The 26,075-nt window shown below is 35.7% G+C and overlaps 2 protein-coding genes and 1 long non-coding RNA gene across 4 annotated transcripts; all 3 read right to left on the minus strand.

Annotated features, from left to right (window-relative positions):
- Window positions 1-834: 834 nt before the first annotated feature.
- On the minus strand, window positions 835-6,084 carry LOC141648017 (zinc transporter 1-like). 2 transcript variants are annotated; one of them, XM_074456431.1, is made up of 2 exons: window positions 4,710-6,084; window positions 835-1,467 (listed from the first exon to the last, which is right to left on the minus strand). In XM_074456431.1, exons 1-2 carry the CDS (start codon window positions 5,331-5,333, stop codon window positions 1,012-1,014), a joined length of 1,080 nt encoding a protein of 359 aa, XP_074312532.1. In that variant the 5' UTR covers window positions 5,334-6,084; the 3' UTR covers window positions 835-1,011. The 2 variants fall into 2 exon arrangements, with proteins under 2 accessions (XP_074312532.1, XP_074312533.1); XM_074456432.1 differs by lacking the exon at window positions 4,710-6,084 and adding an exon at window positions 2,428-4,693.
- An 844-nt stretch (window positions 6,085-6,928) lies between these two features.
- Window positions 6,929-7,360, minus strand: LOC141649667 (uncharacterized). Its single transcript, XM_074458350.1, has one exon. It carries the CDS (start codon window positions 7,358-7,360, stop codon window positions 6,929-6,931), a length of 432 nt encoding a protein of 143 aa, XP_074314451.1.
- A 7,466-nt stretch (window positions 7,361-14,826) lies between these two features.
- Window positions 14,827-25,291, minus strand: LOC141648018 (uncharacterized). The gene is made up of 2 exons (XR_012545909.1): window positions 25,203-25,291; window positions 14,827-15,768 (listed from the first exon to the last, which is right to left on the minus strand). It is a non-coding gene; the product is annotated as an uncharacterized LOC141648018 (long non-coding RNA).
- Between the last annotated feature and the right edge of the window lie 784 nt (window positions 25,292-26,075).

Here is a 26,075-nt window from a genome sequence, read left to right on the forward strand (position 1 = left end):
GTCATATTTTGGTGTCACGACCGATAATATTCTGCATTTCTTTTCTTTTTATTATAATCTTGTACTTGACAGTTGAACTGATGCTAATAGGACAATGTGACACTGTCACAGTGTAATCTTTTACTTAGGAATCCTGCACCCGACTCAGTTAGCCGAGTTCTTGGTCGTTTCTGCAGGGATTCAGGATGCAATTCACCAGTTTGCTGCTCAGCAAAGTTTGCATAATTTGACGCAAGGAATCCGCACAGAAAGCTAAGAAAAACAATTTGAAGACGGAATAGTGTATAGATGGTGATTACAAATATGAAGATATGAAAATGACAGAGAGCTTGTGGATAGATGCCTTGGATATCTTTTTGAGTTTGAGACTATAGTGAATTGCGTGTGTTTTTCCTCATCATTCAGATGTATGTAAGCAAACAAAACTCAATTGGAATCGCGTTTTTTGTGCTTCTTCAATACCAAATCTCGGATTATTGACTGCTTGGAAGATTTTAGAACAAAGTCAGTCTCCTATAAGACGGAGGTATGCGTCTTAACATTAAAACGATATTCATTATGTTTTTATGTTACTTAAGTATTTGACCTATCTTAAGCTTAAAAAGGACGATACACTCATCTTAAATAAGAATTTTTGATAAACCAAATGAATCGAGTGAACGCTTGATTTTATTGAGAAACAACTCATGGTTAAGGCCGTGGAGACCCTTGAGGCTCCAAGTAAAAAGATATATTGTTGTTTGCATAACACAATTTCAGTATAATAATAACAAGTTTTGATTGATCCTTGCTCCATTTGTGTAATACAAGCTGAGTATAATAAAACATACGAAGTAGAGTCAAAATATCATACTAAAATAACATAGTGTTTTTGGCATGTAAGATAGAACACTTTCATATTTACAAACCAAAAAAATTAGTATTAAAAACAAAACAAAACAAAACAAAAAGAGGAAAAATCATGGTAATAATCACACAAAAAAAATGTTGAAATGTGTATATTTGAGAAAATCAAGCCCAAATAGCCAAAAGAGCCATAAAACCAGCACCAAGAAGCAAAGCAATGTTAGCACCAAGGAACAATCTTTTGTTAGACTGGACCTTCGGGTTCATAAAGTCTTGGGCTAAAAGATCTACAAGTGCCATGTATATCAATATTCCGGCTGCTACTGCATCCAACAAGCCTTGTACAATCAATGCCGTTGGACTGTTCTCATTGTAAACGTTGGTTATTCCAATTCCGATTGCGATCCCAACTGGGGTTGTTAGGGAGAAAAACATCGCCATACACAAAGTCGATGCCGACTTGAATGATGCCTGAGCAATACACCCACCAAGTCCCATACCCTCAAAGAATTGATGGAAACAAAGGGCTGCCATGAGAGGCTTAATTGTATCAATGCTTTGTGAGGTTCCCAAAGATATACCGATAATCACTGAATGGACCACTATTCCCATCTCCAACACCTGTTACAAATATAACAATATTGTACAACGTTGTTAATCAAACAAATAAAACGACAATTCATAATTATAATGACATTTTGTACGACTAAAAAGTTAGTCCCTCCGTTCACTATGATCTTCCTGGTTTTGAATGAAACAAGTAAAAGAACAATTCATAATTGTAATGTTCATTTTATATGACTGAAAAGTTAATATTTTCATCTCACTATGATTTTTTTAGGTTCTATTTTTAATAATTTCACTAAAATATTGCTCAAAAGTTTCACAAAGAGCTAAGTATTCTTTTTTATCTTATCATAAAAAGTGGGCACAAAAGGTAAATTTACGTAAGAAACATCTTCAAGGCTAATAGAGGACAAAATTGAATAGGGGGTATTTGGTTGAATTGGTACGGTCTCTTATAAATTGAAATTGAGTTTGTGCTGGATACTTCTAATTCTACCCCAAATTCCCGGAAATTCTTTAGAAACTGAGTTAGATATCAAATAAATTTTAATTTCACCCAAATTCCCGAGAATCATATAGTCAATTTCCCCAAGTAAAACATTATTTCTCATTGATATAAATAACACTTTCGTTAATTAATAATTCTCATATTTCGATTCGAGGCACTAAAATAAGCAATTATGTGAAAGATTCCTTCAAAATGAAATATGAAAATAACATGTTACATACATATTTAGCACAATATCTAAATAATATTACATTAATCCAAGAAATTTGAGCCGATACTAATAGGAAAAGTATAATGATAGGGCGCGATTAGGTGGCGCCGAGATTGAATGTCACCCTCTCACATACTACTAATAGGAAAACTTATTGTATATAAGAGGGTGACGCAAGATTGGTGTCATCCGATAGCGCCAACTCATTATCCTTCCTCTACCATTATAAATTTATAATACCTGCCTAGCAATTACCTAAATGGTAAAACACTAATAGTGAAGTAAAAAATCATACCTGAGAAGTGACTTTATATCTAATACGGTCCAATTCACTCAAACCGTCCCCGGGAACCACAGGAATAGCTCCATGGGCATGCCCATGGGTCGCATGAGTATGCAAATGGACATGCCCATTATGATCTCCTTCGTTCTCTTCCTCGACGGTGTCATTCTTTCCATAATGGATTTTACGATAATGGCCCGTGGCAAAAGCGTCGATCATTAATGTCCCGAGGGACCCTACCATGGCCGCTAGCCCCGTAAAAGGGAATTTTCCCCAAGGGTTGTCCTTAATAAGGCATGGGTTAGTAAGACTCTCGAAAGCATCCGGTAACACGTGGATGAAACCTGTTGACAATATTACCCCTGCCGCGAATGACTTTACTAAGAAGAATAGGTTACTCTCGGGACTTAGAGCGGGGATGCGCTTACCCAATATAGGTAAACACACCCCTATGGCACTTGACACTAGTATGATCACCAGTGCCACAACTTTGTATCTTAGGATAACTTTATTGTTGTTGCTAGGTTCATCTGATTGGTCGCAGGTGCAATTTGAATTTGAACCTGCGACTAACGTAGGGAGAAGCACGAGAGATAAGAGAATGAGAGGTTTTAGTGTCTTTTGTGACATTGTTTGGAACATTGTTAATACGGAGTAATTGTTAGTAGTAGGAGGTAAGTGGGAAACGGGAGACGATAACAAGAGGTTTTATTTGATAAGTATATGGGATGTGCATTGTGCCCATATATATTAATGTGATTTAATGACATGCACATCACCACGTATGTCATCATAATAGCTTTTATGTACGGGGTGAATAAGGAAATTATGAAAGTAATTATATTGACTTAAATGAAGATTAAGAAGAAATTATAGTCAAATATGTTGGCATAGTGTTCTCAAGAGATATTAATAGAGTTTGAGATGGATGAATATAGATTACTTTGTTTATACTTCCCCGTTCTAAAATAATTGACGTTTTCAATTTACGAGGTGAGCCTTTGAATTCAGTCGGAAAACTATAAAAATTACACCATAAAATTCCTTAAGAATAGAGCTTTAATATGAGTATATATTTCAACATATTTAGTCATATATTTTGAGAGATATTGAAGAGAGAAGTGGGTATCTCGAAAAGTGAGAATGACAATTAAAAAAAAAACAGAGAGAGTATTTTATTTTATTTTATTTTATTTTTCTAACGAAGTGTATATAGGACTACAGTCGCGTTAAAATGAGAAGGTAAAGTGAATTCGAACCGGAGATATATTATTCACAAAACATCTTTAATAACAGTCTATATTTTACTTAAATTGCTAAATAATAGAAATACCTTATTAATTGTATATGTCGTTATTATATTCACCAAACAACCCGTAGGCCATAAAATCCAGCTACTGAGCATTGACGAGTGTGATTTTCTTTTGTAATTTTTCAAGTCAACGATCTAAGATTCTAAGTATGTCGACATATAAAAATGTTGTTGATCATTGACTTTTATTTATCTTTTCTACACTACTGATTTATAGACCAATAGACCATAGACGTGAGAAATACTCTTGTAAATTTTTTGAGTTTATCTTGAAATAAATTTATAACCCCGTAATTTATAAGTCCAATAAAAATTATAAATAATAATACATACAAATTATTGCAAGTCGCCCATACTCGACTCTTTATATAACCAATAATCAGTTCATACAAATTATGTCCCGCAACTTGTTTTATTTGCTGGTCCGGAGAAGATAACGGGACAAGTGATGAGACACAAAGTGATAACGAGGATCAAATATTTATATAGAATTGATCTCAATGTCATCATAAAACACATGTTTTTTTACCCAAATACTTACCAAATTGTTTTAGTAACTACCATACTCGTTTGTAAGTTTCACTCGCTTCTCAATTGTCAAAAAAGAATGATGCAGCATAAATATGAACTCCTATAATAGAACCATACCATTTTAGAAGACATTTTCTCATGATTGATAATTATGTAAGATAGTTCTAATAGTCGCATAAATTATTAAAAGCTGCCTATTAAGTGGAGTATTAATTACAGAAATATTCATTAAACGACGGTTGTTAAAATATCCTTATTGAATATTTGCGCAAGTTATATACGAAGTAACTTATACGCGATTTTATTTTCTTCTAACACGTACCCTAAGGTCACATATTAAGAAGTTAATTCGAGAATTTGATGAAATAACTTTGTAAATGTTTTTATAATAAACTTCATAAAAAAAACCGTATTTATATATATATACGAGGAGGATTAGAATTTGAGTCACCTGCGATGTAACTTTGTATCTCAAACGATCCAATTCACTTAGACCTTCAGGCTCAACAACAGCCATAGAGCCAGACGGACCACCATGGCTATGACCATGGGTAGCAAGGTGCACATGGCCTCCATCGAACTTCTCTTCATCAATGGCGACACCATGAACCCCAGAAGTATGAACCTTACGGTAATGGCTAGTGGCCAAAGCGTCAATCATCAACGTCCCAATTGCACCAACCATAGCGGCAAGGCCAGTGAAAGGGAAGTTAGCCCAAGGGTTCTCCTTAAGACATGGGTTGCTAAGACTCTCAAAGGCATCAGGCAATATGTGGATGAATCCCGTTGACAATATTACTCCAGCCGCGAATGACTTGATTAAGAAGAAAAGGGATTTATCGGGGTGTAGGGCAGGAATGTGCTTCCCTAATATGGGTATGGTTACACCTACACCACCTGTCACTAGTATGGCAAATAGGGCACCTATCTTATAATTTATGGCACCTTTGTCAATGTGACTATCTATGTCTTCTTGGTCACAAGTACATTCTCCAACAACCAAAGGTGTTATGTGAATTAGGGTGATGATTAAGATGGTGAAAATGAGGTACTTTGATGATGTGATTTTCACCATGATTAAGGTTTGGGATGGATAAAGGGTATTTTTGTTGGGTACTTGGTTTGTAGGTCAATGTATGGGAACTTTTGGGATAGATCCTTTGGGGTTCAAGGATAACAAAAAGGAGGAGAACAAGGAGTTCTCTTATATATATGTGGATGTGATGTCTCTTTTAAGTTTGTTGATTGGATGATGCTTTTATAGCCAATCTTGCACAAGTAATCTTTGAATAAACTCTAATTGTTTATTATCTCCATGGAAATGAAGTTTAGAAATGTCATGACGTTGATGGAGTCTTACATACAAGGCATAATGGCCTATTGAGTAGAGGGTTTAGCCGTTTTGCTTGCTTATTCATAGGATTGTTTTATTTAATGTTTTACTTATTGATATCTATATTAGAGGATACCGAAAATGTTAGTGATTAAGGTCCGGTTTTTTTGGGCTATAGTGACCTGAATGGAGCTAATGAATTGAAGTTTGTTGAGAAGAATAGAGCTAAAATAAACTGAACTGAACTAAAATAAGCTGATTTAAAGTGAGCTATGGCGAGCTAAATGAAAGCTGAAATTAAGCCGAAAAGAACATAGCTTAAGCTGGAGATATAATGGACATTAGGTATCAGGTTTAAATCTTCCTTTCTCGTATATTGTAATGCCCTATGGCTCATTTGACACTAAAAAAGGAAGAAGAAAAAAATCGAGGATGCGGTAATTCTGTACACATCATTCATTTGTTGTGTGATATACAGTTTTTATGATTAAGGTTAATGTACCAGAAAACAAATAAGAAAGCATAAAATAAGACGTGAAATTAAACCAAATAATTCACACTTTCGTACTCCGTTAGGTACCCTTGATATAGCGCAAATTTATGTAGGGGCAAATAATATGACCAACAAATTATTTTCATGATGTGAAGTAAGGCACCATTATCGCAAGTTCTAGTACCAGTGGTGAGTCGACTTTGCAAATTTTCATTATTGTATAGCCGAATGAATAATGATATTGAATCTTGGAAACTAACGGGTTGTTTGGTTGATTAAGAAACTTAATTTTCCTAGGAAAATACAATTTATGGGAATTAAGTTCCTTCATTTAATTCGGGTGAATTTCGGAAAAGTGTTTGGTTGCTCATGTAGGAATTAAATTCCACAGGAACTTCCAATGACCAAGGGGTCCACATCATGTAGGCATTGGGAGTTCCTGGGAAGTTCTAATTTCTACCTTTTCCAAAATTTATGGCAACCTAACAACCCATGTTTTTTAAAATCATGGGATTTTCCAATGCCTATGTTTTCTAAGTGGCAACCAAACGACCATTTAAACTTTATTGAAAATTTGAAGCCGTTAATACAAGTGAGTACGATTTTGAGGAAATTTGATCAGTTTGACCGATAAACTGAAATAATGTATATAGCGAGTTTGTTTTAAATTTGAATTTGGTTCACACCTATACAAAAAAAAAAAGAGAGAGAGGAGTCTACTTTTTAATTTCTACAACCAATTACGGAGTAATACGGAGTAACTATAAGAGTGAATATTTGTTTGTTTTATAAAGTGATGTCAAATTGCCAATTTTTTTTTTTTTGGCAACCATAAAGAAAGGTTCTACATTCTCATGGTCTGTCGAGCCAGATCGTGAGCTAACATATTTAAGTGCCTAGGAATAAAATTGAAACACAAACAGTGAAAGAAAACATAGAGTTTCTGGATTTCCTCAAGAATGCCCTTGATGATATGATTTCCCTTCTCGACCCCAGCAATCTGGTTCAACAGTTGCAAACACTCAGACGAAACTTCAAGGTGCAGCCGCCCACTATTGCAAGCCCATTTCAAAACGTTCCAGATTCCTAATGCTTCAGCTTGCAATGCCAATTCAGCTCTCATTCTTATGCTTCCATGATTAATCACTGAGCCTGAGCTACTATAGGCGATCCATCCAATCGCAGCATCGTAATTCTTTTCCCAACTAGCGTCAACATGCACACGTGTCACCATACAGTGGTTACGACCCCCCCACCATATATGTCGGGTGACCATCGCGTATCGCTAGTTGTCGTGAGTCAATTGATTCATTTCTCAATCCACAAGTGGTTTCCTTGTTATTTTTGCCCACCTTCCCTTGGAATACCTGTAAGTTCGCAGCAACGGCCTTGGAGAAAGAACTGTAGAAAACCTGTGGCACAACCGACATACCTTTAAAGATAATGTTATTTCGTAGGACCCATAATCCCCACAGAGTCGCCATTAACCTAATCACCCGCTGCTCTCCCTCCTCAAGATTAATCAGATATCAGATCCAGTTAATGATCCATGTACTAATGTCAGTTGTTGATGTATTTTCAGTCCTAATTCCCAAATCTGAACCTGCCCAAATCCTGGAAGAGACATTATAGTCTCTGAATAAATGTTCCAACGATTCCACGTTCTTCTGCTCATTACCGCACATGTTGCAAGAGAAGTCTATACCCAATCAACACCGCTTAAACTCCTTACCAATCGGTAAAGTATTGGTTAATATCCTCCATAAAAGGATTTTCCAGATATTAGGCCCCGGTAGTCTCCACAGGCGTGTTCTGCAAAAATCCCTTCCGCTATCGCTAATCTTAGTCCAGTCCTTTAGGGACCCTTTTTAGCCATATACTCTTTAAAGACAATTCCATACCCGCTTTTTACCGTGTAGACACCATCTTCTGTGTGTGGCCAAAAAGCTTCATCCTTAACCCTTGAGGAAAAGATCGGGGAGGCCAGAATACGTCTTGCATAGTTTTCCTTAAATAGAAAGTTCACAAGGGGCACATTTCATCGCTTCTCGAATTGGTAGAGATTTCATACTCGTAGGATCCCCAAATGTAGGAAATCGGTTCCTAGTAAGCAGTCTTTTGGTTTCGGGCACATACCATTCACCCATTTGGAGTTCCATAAATTCATGTCCGAGGCAATTCCCGGTTTTCATCCAACGTTATCCATAATGAGCTCCATTCCATATAGAATACTTCTCAAGCCCCATGATGAGCCTGTACCTTTTATTGGGCTCATACCCACAACAACCTCGTGATTTCCGAATAGTCTTTTCCGGAAAATTCAGCTAAAGAGTGACCCCTCTCCCGACACCGCCCTCCAACCATGTTTTGCCAACAGCGTCTGGTTTAAACTTTCAATATTTCGAATTCTAAGCCCTCCTGCACACTTCGGTAAACTCATGAATTTTTTGCTACACCAGTGTACATTCTTTCCTAATTTACATCCTGTCCACCAAAATTGCGACAAAAGCAAATTAATCTTATTTGTCACACTTACCGGTACTTTGAATACCAATAGAAAGTAATTTGAAAGATTTGATAGGACCGATGAAATCAGTGTAAGTCTCCCCGCCGTTGATAGAAAAATTCTGTTCCAAGATGAGATGCGTTTAGTCACGTAATCAGTAAGGGCATTGAAGATTCCTTGTTTCGATGACTGAAATTCCGCTGGTATTCCTAGATATTTCCCTATTCCCTGATTATTCTTTATACTCAACGTCCGTATAATCTATTGTGCCTTGGCCAATTTTGTACTATGGCTAAAAAGGACGCCCGATTTGCCCAAATTCAGCTTCTGCCCTGAAGCCTCACAGTAGGAGTCCAAAATCCATTTCAGGTGGAAAACTGAGTCTCCTTTATCATGGAAAAAGAAGACTAAGTCATCCGCGAAGAACAAATGTGTGAGAGGCTGTTCTTCCCAATATAAAACAACCATATATGAATAAACTACAACATAATAAAAGCTCTCAAAATAGAATCAAAATTATTGATCAAGAATTATAAAATTATTTATCGTTATATGTTGTACTTAGGCTCTGTTTGGTAAAACTCTATGATGCGTGTCTTTTATATGATGTTTTACATCCCTTTTTACACGCATTTCAGAGCTCATTCATGTAGTTTATACTACATTTCTCCCTATTTCCGTCTACTTCCGTATTTTTGTACATTATTGCAGAAATGTGAAGAATCCAGCGGAAATCGAGCTAAATCCGTCCCCGAGTATCTTGCATTACATGTGACGAGAAGTATTCGCTTAAGGAATGAGCCTGGTGCGCTTTTCAAGGCCCAAAAGACAAATCCACGAGTTTATAAGAGGCAAGTAGCAGCTCATCCAGTCGATCGACCACCTCCTTCAGTCGATCGACCAACTATCGAGTTCGAAGCTCTTTTTTCTGAGGACGATCGATCGACCGATCTATCGATCGATCGACCCAACTGCTATTTCAGACGAGAATTAGAAGACTGAGGAAGCGCAAGCCCATGATGCTAGGTTTAGGAAATAAGAAGTTACGTTACTTTCTATATAACGTAACCTAGAAACTTTCAGGGGGAGGAAGTCTATTATTCAGTTTTCACCTAAGTTTTATAATCAGAAATACACATTGAGTTTTAGTTTGCTAATTAGGGCTTGGGATATTAATTTGCATTGGATTTCCGTTGTGCTTTCAATCACTCCGTTACATTCCTTCTGCGAAAATTGGTACTCCTTCTGTTCTAATTTCCAGATTATTACTTATTTCGTTATTAGGATAGAATTGCTAGATAATTCCCGCAGCCAAATTTATTGTTTATGCTAATTGCTCTCTTTGTTGTTTCAAGCATGAATCCGTTAGTTAATTTCATTATTAATATTATCGTTCTTACCTTTAGCATGAGTAGCTAAATAGTTTGTGCTAGGATGTAGGCGAGTTTTAGCGTAGGCGGCAAAGTAGTGAACACGGCCTGAATCCGCGTGTTGGTCGATCGACCACCTTACCCGGTCGATCGACTGACCTCGTGAGGTTACCCTTCGTTTTAATTGTTTTTAATCTTGTATTTAACAAATCGAATGCATGCGACCTGTTAGATGCTTATTTCGATACTTCTCCAACTCTCAGAGTGAGTATTTTTCTTCTGAATAGTCCAAAAATCACCAGACTTAATGTTATAGGCATAATTCCAGTTGGTCCAAATGCTATCAGAGTGTTGAATAATCTCCCAAATCCATTTGCAGATGATGCACTTGTTCCAGGCTAAAACTTCCTTAATATTAAACCCTCCTTCATTATATGGGCACAGCAAAAATCCCAGCTTTTCATAATCAATTTTCTATGGCTCTCCTCAGAGTCCCAAAGAAATCTCCTGCAGAATTTTGCAATGAGTTTGAGCACTCCTTTAGGAAGCAATAAGGTAGAGCACCAAAATTGTTCCAACCCAAAGATGACAGAGTTCTCACATGTTATATTAGTTTGTAACACCCCAAGTTATTGAGAGTAAGGTTGTCCCACATCGGGGGATTGAAAAGGTTGTGATATGTTTATAAGGGATTCTACCCACCACTTAGTAACAAGGCCTTGTGCTTTTGGGCTTAAGTGAGGACAAGTAATGGGCCCAAAGGTACATATCCCATCTTATTGGGTTGTGTTACGACCGTGGTGGGTCGGGTTGTTATATAGTTACCCTCTTATTAATATATGACTGTGATAAGGGTAATGTTATAATGTACTATTGGCCAATTGTAGCATTCGGGATACGATTACGGAAGAGAGATGACATTATAAATTTATCCTGTGTACATGGAAGGGGGCACGGCCTCATGTGAACTAAGGTTCTGATTATTACTGGTGAAAGTGTCAGGGGGTTTACACGGGTCTTAGACCTGGGATCCTGTATACATGAAGGAGTGCTTAGCCCAGGGGAGTTTCTACTCCGTAATGTCTCTCTATTCAGTAATGGTAGACCGGTATAATTGTAAAGTGAGTTATTGCATTCTGAAATGACAGATTGTGCATGTCTATTTAATAATTATTATTCGACTGTGTTCATGTGACCTATTTTTAGTCCTTGTTCGACCAGGAAGAAGTATAAATATTAAAATGGAGGTAATAGGGCCGATGTAGGTGACCAGAGTCATACTCAGCCTGTGGTTGGCTGATCATGTTACTTTCATTCTTTTTCAGGTACAAGTGTCGGGGAAGGACAAATGTGAGAAATTTCAGATATGATTAATGACTTAATAGGATGAATAATGTAATCGAGTTCTTAGTTTATAGCTTTAACAAGTGTATTTATCTTTATTCTAGTAATAGCCTTGTATTTTCCGGATGGAAAATACGGCGGTGACGCCTTGTAATTTCGCTGCCATTATTATTAATAAAAAGAGCTATTTTGAGCTGCCTGTCTGCTTTTCGGAGGCGTTACAAAAACTAACTAATTAGGTTAATTAATGCCAAACTATTGATGGTGATGAGTGATGACGATAAACAGACGAAAAATATACAAAAGGTGAATTTTAGAGACTTGATATGAATAAATCGAACCCCTAAAACCCAGATTTGATTTAATGACGAAAACCCGCAAATATTAATTACTTGGGATTTATGTCGGGAATTAAAAAAGTGATGAATTATTAATGAACTACGTATTAAAATTACCATGCGGATGAAATAAGAAATAAACAAGAAAAAGATTAAATAAAATAGACGAATTGACAGAAGACGAAGGAAGAAGAAGGAAAGCAGGAACTGCGGCAGCCTCAGGAAGAGGCGCAGCAGATGCTGCGGCTCTTCGAAGAGGCGCAACAGTTGCTGCGTTCCTTCTCGGCATCAATCTCGTTAATTCGTAAAAAGGTTTGAATAAAAGGTTTTATAAATCAATTTTAAACATGCTTTCGACGTAAATCTTACAATGATTAGTACAAAAATAAAATACAATAATAAAAAGATGGGATTTACACCCTCAGACTTACATGTTTGACGAAACGAGATTAACTAAGTTAACAACTAGTGATTGCTCGACTCGAATGTACGACGAAAGTGCCCTCGTAAGAGAAATTAAACTAAATTGATTAAGTTGATTGAGTGGAGTTGGTCAAATTGGCCGGTCATGCAAAACGAGCCTGGTACTCAAAAGGATCCGAGCTTACGTGGTCGTAAGTTCAAGCACGTAGACGCCAATAAGCAATGAGCACGGTCTTAGAATGCAAAGGGAGAAGAGAAGGGCGGACACTCGCGTGAGAAATATGAGGAATGAAGGTTCTTATTTATACTAATCACACGGAGGAATTAGGGTTTCGGTAAAACTTTGGAAGTAAATCTCGAAAAGATCTTAAAATACGCAGAAAGGAGCTGGGGAAGAGGCGCAGCAACCACTACGGCTCTTGGAAGAGGCGCAGCAGGTCCTACGTTCTTTCCCTAAGAGTTTCCTCCTGCGGAAGAAAGATTTTCCGCATTTCTATTATGGAATTGCGGTTGATCTCAATTTCCTTATTATTTAAAATATAATTTCGGAAAATACTTTGCCAAAAGATTAAAAGATTTGAAATATGGATTAGAAATATCCGGAACATTCCAGAATATTCCGACTCGGCATTTTAAACGGTTATTAGAAAATGAAGACGGTTTTTGACCCGGACACCAAATGAACTCTAATTACTGTCAAAACGACCGTAACAGCGCGTAGATGACGACCAAGGGGTAGACACAAGTATTTGAGCTATCACTTGATGATAAACTTACGAATTATCATAAATCATTCCGTGTACCAAACATGCGGCCCAATCATCACCGGGTGGTTTTCGGGAGGTGCAGAAATGAGGTATCTACATATACGTAAACTATTAAAACTAAAAGAACTCTGTATACTGTGCATTTATTGCACGGGGTCTAAACTAATTATAATTACAATCAATTACAACGATATGGCTATCAATTAGTATGAATAGAACAAGTAGGTTATTCTTTCCTTGATTGTGTGTAGACCTGTCAAAATCTTACCCGACCCGAAAACCGATCGTAACCCGACCCGTAAATAACCCGCAAATAACTCGGGTTTTTCAACTCGAACCCGATAAATACCCGAACCCGTTTTGACCCGTAAATAGCGGGTCGAAATCCGACTCGTAACGAGTTGACCGTTGGGTCAAGGCAATATATCTTCTTTAAAATTGATAATGTCAAATAGGTTTGATTTATAAAATTTTAAGGAAAAATATGTACAGATAAGGAATGCAACATCATCACCTTGAACCATATGTCACGTCATCAAATTAAAGTGTGTGCCATGCCGTCACTTTCACCATATTATGTCGATCCGTATTCTACGTCAGCACTGCCATGTCATTATTTCAGGCGACATGCCACGTCATCACCTTGAAGTGTGTGCCACACCATTACTTTCACCGTGTTAAATCGAACCGCATTTCATGTCGGCACTGCCACATCATCACCTCGATCACATGTCACGTCATCACTTCGAAGTGTGTGCCACACCGTCACTTTCATCGTATTACGTGAAACTGCACTCCACGTCAGCACTGCCACCTCATCACCTCAGCTCACATGCCACGTAATCATTGTCATCTTATTTGAGTCTCATTGTCGTACTTAGTAAGTTAGTGAAGGTAATGATGACAATGACGAGGTGGTGATGGCGAAAATGGTGACAATTAAGTTGACTAAGACGAGCAAGAGAAGAAAAAACGTATAAATGGTAGGAATTATGATATAAAAGAAGTTTTAAAAAATGAAAAAAAAAAGATGTTGATTGACCCGTTTTTTTACCCAAACCCGACCCGCAACCCGTATTGACCCGTTCGTATAACGGAGTGATATTGAAAATATTAAGCAAAAAATATTTAATCTTACTAATATCATATATTAAACGATATAATAATACAAATCTACTTAGTATAAAAGCTAAGTTATTTCTTGCATTCTTATTGGCCAATAATTTTCAAGGCTTTTTTTTTTTTTGTAGGCCCCCATGTTCTTCATACATACTCCTAATTTCTTTAATTACTATCTCTCCTAATTTCTTTAATTAATTACTCTACTCTATTTCCTACTTTTTTAAAATAAATACCTTACAGTATATTATGTTTTTTTAATGTATTATAAAAAAAATTAACGTACAACTATAAAGTGTCAAGTGTATATATTAAAGTTTAATTAATTATTCCTACATAGCTATATATGGAGGGAATAGTTTTCAAAGAAATTTTTCGATAATTGTAATTAGTATTTTAAGTTATAATTATTTGGAATTTTATTTTTAATATTTATACATTTGATTAAATTATTGAATATATAACCCCGTACAATTTTATTGCACGGGTATAAAACTAGTTTAAGAATAATTTTGTGTTTATAAGTAGAATTAAAGAAAATATTTTTTTTAAAAAGGCGTTAATCTGACCCGTTCTGACTCTAAACCCGACCCGTATAAACCCGTATTTTTCAAACCCGAAATAGACTCGACCCGTATTTTACTCAAACCTGAAATGACCGAACCCGTAACCCGCTCGTTTGACCCGTTTGACCCGTCTAATTGTGTGTGATGTAAGTGGTAATGGGTTAAAAAAAATTAAAATGGTCCTAAATAGATACTCTGTATAATAACAATTCTTATATAAAACCGTTTTACATAAGAACTATTGTAAAAACAAATGATTATTTATTTAAAAACACTCCACTAAAACAACTCTCATATCACCACTTTCAATAATAAAACCATTAAGATCATTTATTACTTCTCCCTTCATACCACACCAATGGTAACATTGAGAATCTTGGCACTATTCATGATCGTAGGGAATCTTCGATATTATTCTTAATCTATAAGACAAAATATAGTGAGAACTTGTTTGATTTATCGTCACGAATGTTATAAGAATATCAAATTTTTATAATTTTTAATAATGTGTAACTAAAGATATTCACGTTGTAAAACGTATCTCGACAAATGTAAAAAAGTCAATATTACCATTGATATGATATGAAGGAAGTATTTAACATTGTAAAACCATTTTACAGTAAACTTACTCATAACAAAGCCGGACTTAATAAAAAAGACGCCATAAGATGAACGAGCCAAGAGCCATCAGTCCATCACCCCTCTTAAACGAGCCAAAATTCTCTCCATATCTTAAAAAGAAATGGAGAGGCCATTACCTATCAACGGTCGAGATTGTATCTCGTCAACATCGAACGGTTCACGATTTATGCATAAAAATAAATGGTTAATAGAGTATATATGAGATAATATTATTAAATGGGTTTGTGAGAGGAAATGGAGAGAAAAAAATGGAGAGGATCCTTGTTGCTCTTAAACAAAGACATTACCACATTATCTTCCTGCTATTGTAATTTGGATCTTTTTCATTACTTTTTTCCCATTTTTTCTCTAGTATACTTTTATTCTAGTATATTTTCTCTCTCTATTTATTAAAATATTACTAGTACTTTTATGAAATAATTACAACCACTAGATCGTCCCAATATTTAATTTGCACCGTTCGAAGTAATGAAGGTTCATTTCTTTTCGAGTAATGAAGAGAATTCGGATTGCTGCTATTATGGCCTTCTTTACAAATAGATATGACATCTTAACATTTGGCAACTTTTTATTATCCATATCATTCTTCCTTTTCTTCAAACTCATGCCCTGTTTTAGTCAAAAATATCAATATGGTTATATTTCTACACAAATTAACTAAACCTCTTCTATCATCTTTAGAAAAAACTTCACCATCAATATCACTGATTTTAGTGTATCGGTGCGTTTTGTTTTGGACGGGTTTTTTTGTCTGAAATAATAAGACGAAATTTTGTAACCATTTTACAGTTAAATGTGACCACTATTGAAAAATCAGTTATCATAAGCTGTAACACTGTCTATACCATTGTGGTTACATTTAATTATAAAATAATCACATATACTCGTCTGAAAAATAAGACGAAAAATGTTTGAAACAAGAATTTGTGTTTGTATAGGCCACATTTTGGGTCCTCAAAGTCAAACATTTACAATCAAATCAAATCAATTCCTTGGACAAGTAGACCTAATGTTAATGTATAACTTGTGACCAAAAACCCAACTGACCTCGATATACCCATGGCCCATGGGATGATGGGAGCCTTAAACTAAAAATATAATCCGCCTTGATTATTTATTTACGTTTATATTCTTTTTAAAGTGTATTTTAATTAAAAGTAAATAATTAAATGATACAAAGAAAGTGAAACTCTTTATCCAAGATCGTTCTATGACTTATATTGTGAGACAGACTTTGATACACTATCAGAACCTATCATTTAAACTACTTGAATATAGGAGTTATTATTTAATATCGTTATAAAAACAGATATATATCTATCTAATGACCGTTATAAATCAAGAATAAAGACTTATAATTCACTTTTTGATGAATTTATAATAATGATAATCCATAAAACATTCTTTTAACCCATATTAATAAAGTATCAAATTCTATATACTCCCTTCATATTGTAAAGAATGAATATGAAAGTTATATTCTTTGATCATGGAAACATTGTACATGAGTATGTATTTATAGGATACAAAGGTTAACAACTAAGTCTTAGAATTATGCAAAGAGAAACCCTATGAAGATAGTTATCAGAATAACAACAATAATACAAGGCTAATGACTAGGAGACAAAATAGGAACAAATAGAAGACTATTGACTTGAGTTTGTTGAAGCAAGATACGATGTTGCTCGACTTCCAATATTAGAGGAGTTCTTATTCTCAATACGCTCCCTCAAGATGGACGGTCGAAGAGTAAGACCAATCTTGGAATTAAGCATTAGGAAACGGGACTTATGCAATGGCTTGGTTAATGTATCAGCTAATTGATCATCGTCATTGATGTGTTGAACTCGAATAGTGCCCAATTGAACTTGTTCCCGAACAAAGTGAAACGCAAGGGCCAAGTGTTTCATTCTCGAATGAAAAATAGGGTTGGCAGAATAATTTGTCGCTCCCAAGTTGTCACAAAAAATAGCAGGGGCACGAGTTAGAGGAAGACAAAGCTCGGAAAGAACAGATTTTAACCATAGTAACTCCGAGGTAGTGTCGGCAACTGCTCGAAATTCAGCCTCCGTGGAGGAGCGGGAAAGAGTTCGTTGCTTGCGAGAAGACCAGGAAATAGGATTTCGACCAATAAAAACAATAAACCCGGTTGTAGAGACATAATTATCTTTATCACCACCCAAGTCCGCATCACAATAAGCATGTAAATTGAACGGAGTATCCTTGTAAAATTGTATACCATGATGAATCGTACCCTTTAAGAACCGAAGTAAGCGTTTCAAGGTGGACCAATGTGTGGCTGTTGGATGAGTTACAAATTGAGCTAACTGGTTTACTGGAAAAGCAATATCGGGCCGCGTCAAGGATAAGTATTGAAGACTTCCGACAATAGCACGATAACAAGACTCATCTACAAGTGGTTGATCATCTTGACGACTAGTAGAGGATGAGAGAGCATCGGAGTGGTAGACGGACAACAATCAAGCATATTATACCGAGTGAGGACATCCGAGATATATTCGATTGGTTTAGATGCAACCCAGTGGACGTGGGAGTGACTTCCATACCAAGGAAATAGGATAACGGACCCAAATCTTTAAGCGAAAAACGGAGGGATATGGCATGAATAAAGGCAGTGACATCGTCTTGACTTGGACCTGTAATAATAATATCATCTACGTAGACAAGAACAAATAGCCGGATATTAGTGCGTCCAAAAATAAACAAAGACGAGTCAGAAAGAGCATTGCGAAAACCATAAGTAATTAAATAATTTTTCAGCTCAGTAAACCAGGCTCTCGGTGCCTGCTTTAAACCGTAAATAGCTTTGCTTAACTTACAAACATAATCAGGAGTATCGGAATTTACAAACCCCGGTGGCTGAACCATAAACACAGACTCGGATAACGATCCTTGAAGGAAAGCATTATTAACGTCAATTTGACGGAGTGGCCAGCTATGAGTAACAGCGAGAGAGAGTATGAGACGGATCGTAGTGGGCTTGATAACAGGGCTAAAGGTTTCAGAGAAATCGAGAGCGGGTCGTTGATGAAAGCCCTTAGCAACAAGACGAGCCTTGTGTTGCTTAAGACTACCATCAGGATTATATTTGAGACGGAAAACCCATTTACAACCTATAACATTCGAAGCTTGTGTGGCAGGAACTAAGGACCAAGTGGAATTTCGAATAAGAGCATCAAACTCTGTTTGCATAGCAGCGCGCCAAAGCGGGTCAATAAGGACCTGTTTAACCGTAGTGGGCGTGGCATAGGTAGTGGGAAGAGTGGAGAGTTTGGCGTATTTGGGATTGGGTTTAACGATGTTATTGGAAAGACGAGTGTTGTGGAGAGGAACGATGGCAGAGGTGGAGGATGAAGAAAGCGAAACAGTGGTAGAGGGTTGCGAGTTTGGGGAGGTGTGGTTCAAAACAGAGGGGGAGGATTGCAAAACACAGGACGAGGAGAGGGAAAGAGGACCAGAATCAGGTGGGGACTGGTTGGGCGAGGGGGAGGACGTGGGAGAGGTAGAGGAAGGAGTAGGAGTGATGGGGAGAATAGGAACAGAGAATGAACACCAAGTATCAGGAGAAGGAGATTGTGGCGGAGAGGAGAGGCGCATAAGACGGAGGTAAGGAAACTCATCATCAAGAAAGCGGACATGACAGGATGTGTAGACCCGAGAAGTCAGTGGGTCAAGACACAGATACGCACTTTGCGTAAGAGAATACCCAATAAAAATGCATTGAATAGAGCGGGGTTCGAGTTTGTGGGTGTTATAGGGACGTATCCATGGAAAACATAAACAACCAAAACTATGAAGCTTATTAATATTGGGTTCGGTGTTAAATAGGGCAAGATAAGGGGATTTGTTGTGGAGAGTTGAAGTCGGAAGTCTATTAATAAGATAGGCTGCAGTGGAAAAGGCGTGAGGCCAGAAGGAGGACGGAAGTTGTGCATGAGTGAGTTAGGCAAGACCCGTTTCAACAATGTGACGGGCACGTCTTTCAGCAAAGCCATTATGCTCGGGGGTATGGGGTGGAGAAGTAAGATGAGTAATACCATTAATATGAAGATTAGGGGTCATCTTTTTAAATTCTCCGCCATTATCAGAATAAAAGCGTCGGATAGGTTTGTTAAAATATTTTTCAACGATGGCACAGAATTTGATAAATGTAAACTCGGTGTCAGATTTTAGTTTAAGCGGATATAACCATATGTAATGAGTATAATGATCAACAAAGACAACATAATATTTGTAGGAGTCGGATGAAGGGACGGGTGACTGCCATAGGTCCGAAAAAATAAGATCAAGAGGAGCAGTAGACACAAGTGTAGAATCGAAAAATGGAAGACGGTGGCTTTTATTAAGATGACAAGAAATACAATTATCGGAAATAGAAGTGCGTAAATTAAATCTAGAATTAAGAACTTGAAGAATTTTGTTGGAGGGATGACCGAGACGATGATGCCATGATGATTGTCCTGGTGTAATATCTAGATTCGCGTGAGGCGAGGAAGGAGTCCACACATACATGCCGTCAATGAGTGGGCCGTGAAGAAGAAGGGTTCCCGTCTTGGTGTCCTTAACAAAGAAAGAAGAGTGTGAGAAAACAGCATATGCACCATTGTCAAGGCAAAATTGATTAACGGAAAGGAGTTTACGAGAAATCTTAGGAACAACTAGCACATTAGTAAAACGAAGAGATTTAGAAGAGGAAGGAAGAGTAAATGAACCGGTATGAGTAATGTGAAGCGGAGAACCATCACCAATGTAGAGATCATCGGGACCTTCATAAGGAGTATGAAGGGATAGTGTATTTAAATCATCTGTGATATGATGAGACGCACCGCTATCAACAACCCATGACCGAGGTGGAGCAGAGGCCGAGGCAGCAGCCGTGTTGGCTTGAGGGGGAGGACCACGAGGCTGCCTAGTAGGAAAGACAATGTCCGGGTAGAGACGTTTAAGGTCACCACAGTCAGATGCAACGTGACCAACTACATCACAGAAATGGCAGCGGCCTTTGTACGGATTTTTGTATTGGGATTGAGTGGAATTGGTCGTAGTGTGGGTAGAGGATTTCGGAGAATAGGAGGAACGGGTTTGATGATTTTGATAGCGGTTTTGATTGTGATTTTGATTATTGCAGCGGGGTTGGTAATTAGGGCGGTGTGTAACTGCATTGGCAGACGGAGGAAAGGAGACGGATGAAGGAGTTTGTTGGTGCTTGAGGCGGAGTTCATGTTGAATGAGTTTTTCGTGGAGAGACTCAAAGGATATCGGGGTGTCACGTAAACGAACAACATCAATGACAGCACCATATTTTTCCGGATTGAGACCATTAAGAATCTTGTTAGTAATATCATCGACATCCATGGGATGTTCGAGTTGAGCCAAGTCATCAGTACAAGCCTTAATGGAGGTCATGTAGTCAGTGATAGACATGCCCTCAGTGTGTGAGATGTTGTCAAGACGGTCCTTTATTTGAAGGCGATGCCCTCGCAATGAATTAGCAAAGGTACGGAGAAGGGTAGACCACGCTTCATGAGACGTGTTGATCATTGATTATGAGACCGGCAATGGGAGAGGATAGAGTGCTGGTAAGAGCACCAAGAATAAGTTGGTCTTGGCGATACCAAGTGGAATGGGCAGGGTTCGGGACAATGGTGGGGACGGTGGCAGGAGGAACCGGGTCTTGGGTGAGGGTTTCGGGTGGAGGTGGGTGAGTACCATCAAGAAATGAGAAAAGCTGGAGACCATTCATGATGGCACGGATTTGGAAACGCCATTGACGAAAGGTCATGGTGTCTTTGAGTTGAATGCTGTTTAAGAAGTTGACAAGAGTGAGGGGAGAGTTCGGTTCAGCGGCATTAGCTAATTGAAGTTGGTTAGCCATGAAGAGGGTCGGAGAGGAATGAGTCGTGTATATAATTCGGAGCTCACAAGGGAAGCGATTATCGAGTTGATCGTGAGGATCGACGGACTCGTGATACCATGTAAAGAATGAATATGAAAGTTATATTCTTTGATCATGGAAACAGTGTACAGGAGTATGTATTTATAGGATACAAAGGTTAACAACTAAGTCCTAGAATTATGCAAAGAGAAACCCTATTAAGATAGTTATCAGAATAACAGCAATAATACAAGGCTAATGACTAGGAGACAAAATAGGAACAAATAGAAGACTATTGACTTGAGTTTGTTGAAGCAAGATACGATGTTGCTGGACTTCCAATATTAGAGAAGTTCTTATTCTCAATACATATCACACCAATGGTAACATTGAGAATCTTGGCATTATTCATGGTCATAGAGAATCTTCAATATTATTCTTAATCTATAAGACAAAATATAGTCATGTGATATCTTCTTTGATTTATCGTCATGAATGCTAAAAGAATATCAAATTTTTATAATTTTTAATAATGTGTGTTTAAAGATATTCACGTTGCAAAACGAGTCTCGACAAGTGTGAAAAAGTCAATATTACCATTTGTGTGATATGGATGAAGTAGTTTTTTTTGTGACGAGGAAATCCGTAACCGTTATTTTCGGTTCCCACTTGGTAAACGGATCTATATAGTTAGGGCCTAGGGGGCAAAGAAGTGGATAGCACGTGGTCCAAGTTTTGGCCCGAAATTTGACTAGGCATAGTAAGGCGATAGTATCAACATAGTGTCGACATTTCATGGATTAAACAAAACATAATAATTAGGGATTGATAAGTGAACGGAACTGCTTAATTCCGTACATTTCAACTAAGATGTCGATATTATGTCGTATTGTTTACCAATTATTGTACTAGATAAAACACACCAAGAAATCATATTTTATGCTCACCATTATCAAACTTAACTCTTAATTATGAGTAATAAAGTGCTAAATCATTTGTTTGCAAATTTTTTTTTTTTAATTTATGTAGTAGTAGTAACCTTGTCATTCATTAAATATTGTATTATTATTCCTTACTTATCCTCTTTATATACGACTGGTTACATTGTTGACTCTTTCATAAATGTGGAGTGCATGTTATATGTTCTTATTTGTGCTCACATATTGTATCCCGTTCTTACCTTTCTTCAATATATACATACAACTGGTTATATTGTTGACTCTTTCATAGATGTGATATATCGGAGTATATGTCTATATACTATGTATGTATGTAGTTTTCAAAGTAATAAACTAGTAGTTCTAGTTCCTTTACAACTGGTTACATTGTTGACTCTTTCATAAAAGTGACATATATTCTAACACAATAAAGTAGGTATGATGCCTTACTTTTCTTCTTTATATACAGCTGGCTATGTTGTTAACTCTTTCACAAATATGACGTGTCATATATCTAGTATAATAATTATGGTTTCTGACTTTTGTTGTTTAATATACAAATGTGTTTATCATATATAAGATGGTAATATTGCTGACTCTTTCAGAGAGGTAACATAATGAAATTACAATTAGCTTAGATGGCAACATATCAAGACTTATTCATAATTGTATAAATACTATATATAATAAATTTCAATAAAATGCTTAATTACTTTCTAACTTTCTATCTATGTATATAGATGTCTTTATCATATAATTATGTCGACTAATAAACAACTGACTATTTCCTCAATATGACGCACAGCTTTGCATTATATACGCCTATATGTTTTACCTATTAACCCGGGAAAAAAAAAATTCAAGTCATATAACATGCATTCAAATTATACTTTTGTAGGGGTTTTAACATTATGTTTTTTTTTTAAGACTTCTCCATCTTTTCTTAATTAGTGCTAAGCAAACTATCTTAGATCAAACAAAAAGAAAATGTTGGCTAGAAGAGAAAAGTGTGTGGACCAAGAAATTGAAATTACTTTGCCAATTTTTTATTTATTTTTTCAGAAGAGTATAAAATAGAACATTACTTTCCTCTTTTATTTTGTTAATACATGACTTTACAAAAGTTAATTGTTCACACTCCTTGCCTCCTAGGCTAGTTGGTTAGCTCGTTATTTAATCTAAGTTGATGCATTCCTGACTCATCTTTAATGAAGCTCACAGAAATTTTGTTTTGCCAAATAAGATAAGAGGGCATTACAATTTCCATAAAAGAGTTTCGAGCATTCAAACCTGAAATTAAATGTTCATTATATCTTCTTAACTACGCGTCTTATATTATTTAAGCTTATTATATAAATTGTTTTTTCAATTTTAACAGTTACAGAATAAAGAAAAAATCAAATTTTATCAGGAATATAATAATAAAAGCATCTAAAGTAGGAAGAAACTTTTATTTGATCATCTCCTTACTTTTATTAAAGTTTCGTTAAAGTACATATATCGTTACCAATTTTACCAGTAAAAGAATAGTTGATTTCCCTTAAAAGGAGTCATTTTAGTCTGACACAATAAGTAGAGATTTTGAGATCATTTTACAGTTAAATATGACTACTTTTAAAAAATAAGTTATTATAAACTGTAACACTAGCTGGATCATATGGTTAGTGGTTACATTTAACCATAAAATTATTACAAAATCTCGTATTTTTGGCAAGACGGAAATGGTATGTCTAAAACATAGAAGAACTTAACTCATGAATAATACCAAAATGGAACAAGACATCTCGACCCCTAAAGGAATCTAAGGTGATTAAGAAATAAGTAAATGCATGTGTTCCTTTCAAAGTTGACGGGTTAGCTAAGACTAAGGCAAGAATGTCCACAGAATGTCGTCATCTTATCAACTAATAAACTATATAGAATTATATGCCTAATTTTTACTTAAATTCTGCTTACACTCTTAAAAGCATGCACTTAATTTGATGGGTTCACCTACATATAATTATGTATTTATTATGTTGATGTAATAATGTCTTCGTATACTACGAGTAATATACCAAGTTGCATGAAGCTATTATTGTTACTCGTATAATTGATCTTCCTTCTAAAGTCCAATAATTGTAAATTTATAATACAATGCTTAGAAATGAGAACTAAAAGTCTAAAACCTTTTGGCTATTGACTTTTAGTTCCGATTTTGTTTGTTAAGATAGTTTATCCTCCTTTTTATATATAGATGTCTCTGTCATATACAACTAGTTTCGCTGAATCTTTCACAAAGGTCATGTTTGTACACATCTTCTTTTGTCAATTCGATTATTGTCTGCTGTCACACAATCGTAGTAGTCTGTCATTAAGTGATACTAATGAATAATATAATGCTAAATTGCTAATCATATACTTTTTTTTTGTTATTTTATATAGATGTGTCTGTCATATACGACTGGTTATATCATTGACTTTTTCGCGAATATAATATTATAAATCAGAGTTTGTTGAACTAGTTAAAGAGGCATAATAGGTTAAATAATCTACAAGACTTTGTCACGAGTAATTCAACAAATGATATGAACTAAATAACATCAATATTTATTAACAAAAGTAAATAACTAATGTCATTAAACATAAAAATTGAGGGTGACTACATCTTTCTCTTTTCTTTTTTTTTTAAATATTTTTTTTAAACTCCACAAATGAAATATTTCACTATCTATTTCATACAACTTTTCAAACCATTAGATGCTCTTCTATTATTGAATATCAATCTCAAATATTTCAACTTTTTTGTGTGTGCCACTCATGCCCCTACCTTCTATTGCACGATTACTTAGGTTTTTTTTTCTTTAAATTATCTTCAAATGTAATTAATATTTCCTCCAATAATTAGCCGGCTAATCTCATATATGTACTTTATAGAATTTGGACCTTTCTATTATAAACCATCTACAGTAAGCTTTTTATATACAGATATCTCTATCATACACAGCTATGTCAACTAAACATACATCAGAAACCCGACTACTATTCAACTGACATATACAGTCGATTTAAATACAGGTTTCGTCTGTTAATAAGCAAATAATTTGATGTAACATCATTCAATTATAAAGATGCTATGTTTACACATTCAAACAAGAAAGAAATTACTATATATATAGAGAGTTAAAAAGATCAAATAAGAACTATAAATATATAAAGCCAAAGTGTACCTACATATAAATAGGTTGAACTTTCTTCACTATACCTCCACCACATTTGCCCTTTGCTCAACAATTCTTAACCATTGCATTGAAATGTGACTTTTTATAATATGATTTGAGCATTCTCATTGCTCACTAGTGAGAAGTGGGGAGTGTGAATTTGCCCTAATTATTTATGATGATGTGATTTCATGATAGGGAAATTAAATTAAATGTATATATGCAATGCATGTGATGGAATTTTTTTTTGTACAAGGTTAACGTTATAATGGTCACACAATGTCGTCATATTGTCTCTACCAAATATTCATGATATATAATACTATTAAAATCTAATTGTAGGTAAATTACTGTAAAGTATATTAGAATCTGCTTTACAATGTTTTGATTATAGAGTTTTTATTTACAAGTTTTTGTGTCATAGACGATCATGTTCTTCTACATTTAATTTTACTTAAATAAGTTATATTTAATTCAGGTCATAAGTTTAGTTTAATTCAGTTCGGGTGCTGTAAGTTTAGCTTATCAGTTTAGTTATATTTTTTTTATTAATTAAATTAAGTTTAATGTAGCTAAACCGAGTAAAATTAAATTAGATATAATTTAAGTTCATCTATATTGTGTTAAATTAAGTTAACATAACTTATTTTAAATTTGACTAACTTATGTTAATTAACTTAAGTTAAACTAAATTTAGGTGAACTTAGACAAGTTCATTTTAGTTTAATAACATCATATATTATATTAAAGCAACAACCAGCTACTTCTTTGTTCGCCACGTGTCAACACCCATTCTTGCGCCACGTGTCATTTGATGAATTAATAAAAAAAAAAGGAATTTACAATTTAAATCAAATCAAATGACATTCTTGACGCAAATTA

Source organism: Silene latifolia, chromosome 3, assembly GCF_048544455.1.
Source record: "Silene latifolia isolate original U9 population chromosome 3, ASM4854445v1, whole genome shotgun sequence".
In the NCBI taxonomy this organism is placed as follows: Eukaryota; Viridiplantae; Streptophyta; class Magnoliopsida; order Caryophyllales; family Caryophyllaceae; genus Silene; species Silene latifolia.

Bases quoted from the DNA above. Each gene is read 5' to 3' on its own strand.
- LOC141648017 (XM_074456432.1), bottom strand. From the start codon at position 3,057: ATGTTCCAAACAATGTCACAAAAGACACTAAAACCTCTCATTCTCTTA. The intron at 1,468-2,427 runs GTATGATTTTTT...TATTTGTAACAG, and splicing joins GATATAAAGTCACTTCTCAG to GTGTTGGAGATGGGAATAGT.
- LOC141649667 (XM_074458350.1), bottom strand. From the start codon at position 7,360: ATGGTCACCCGACATATATGGTGGGGGGGTCGTAACCACTGTATGGTG.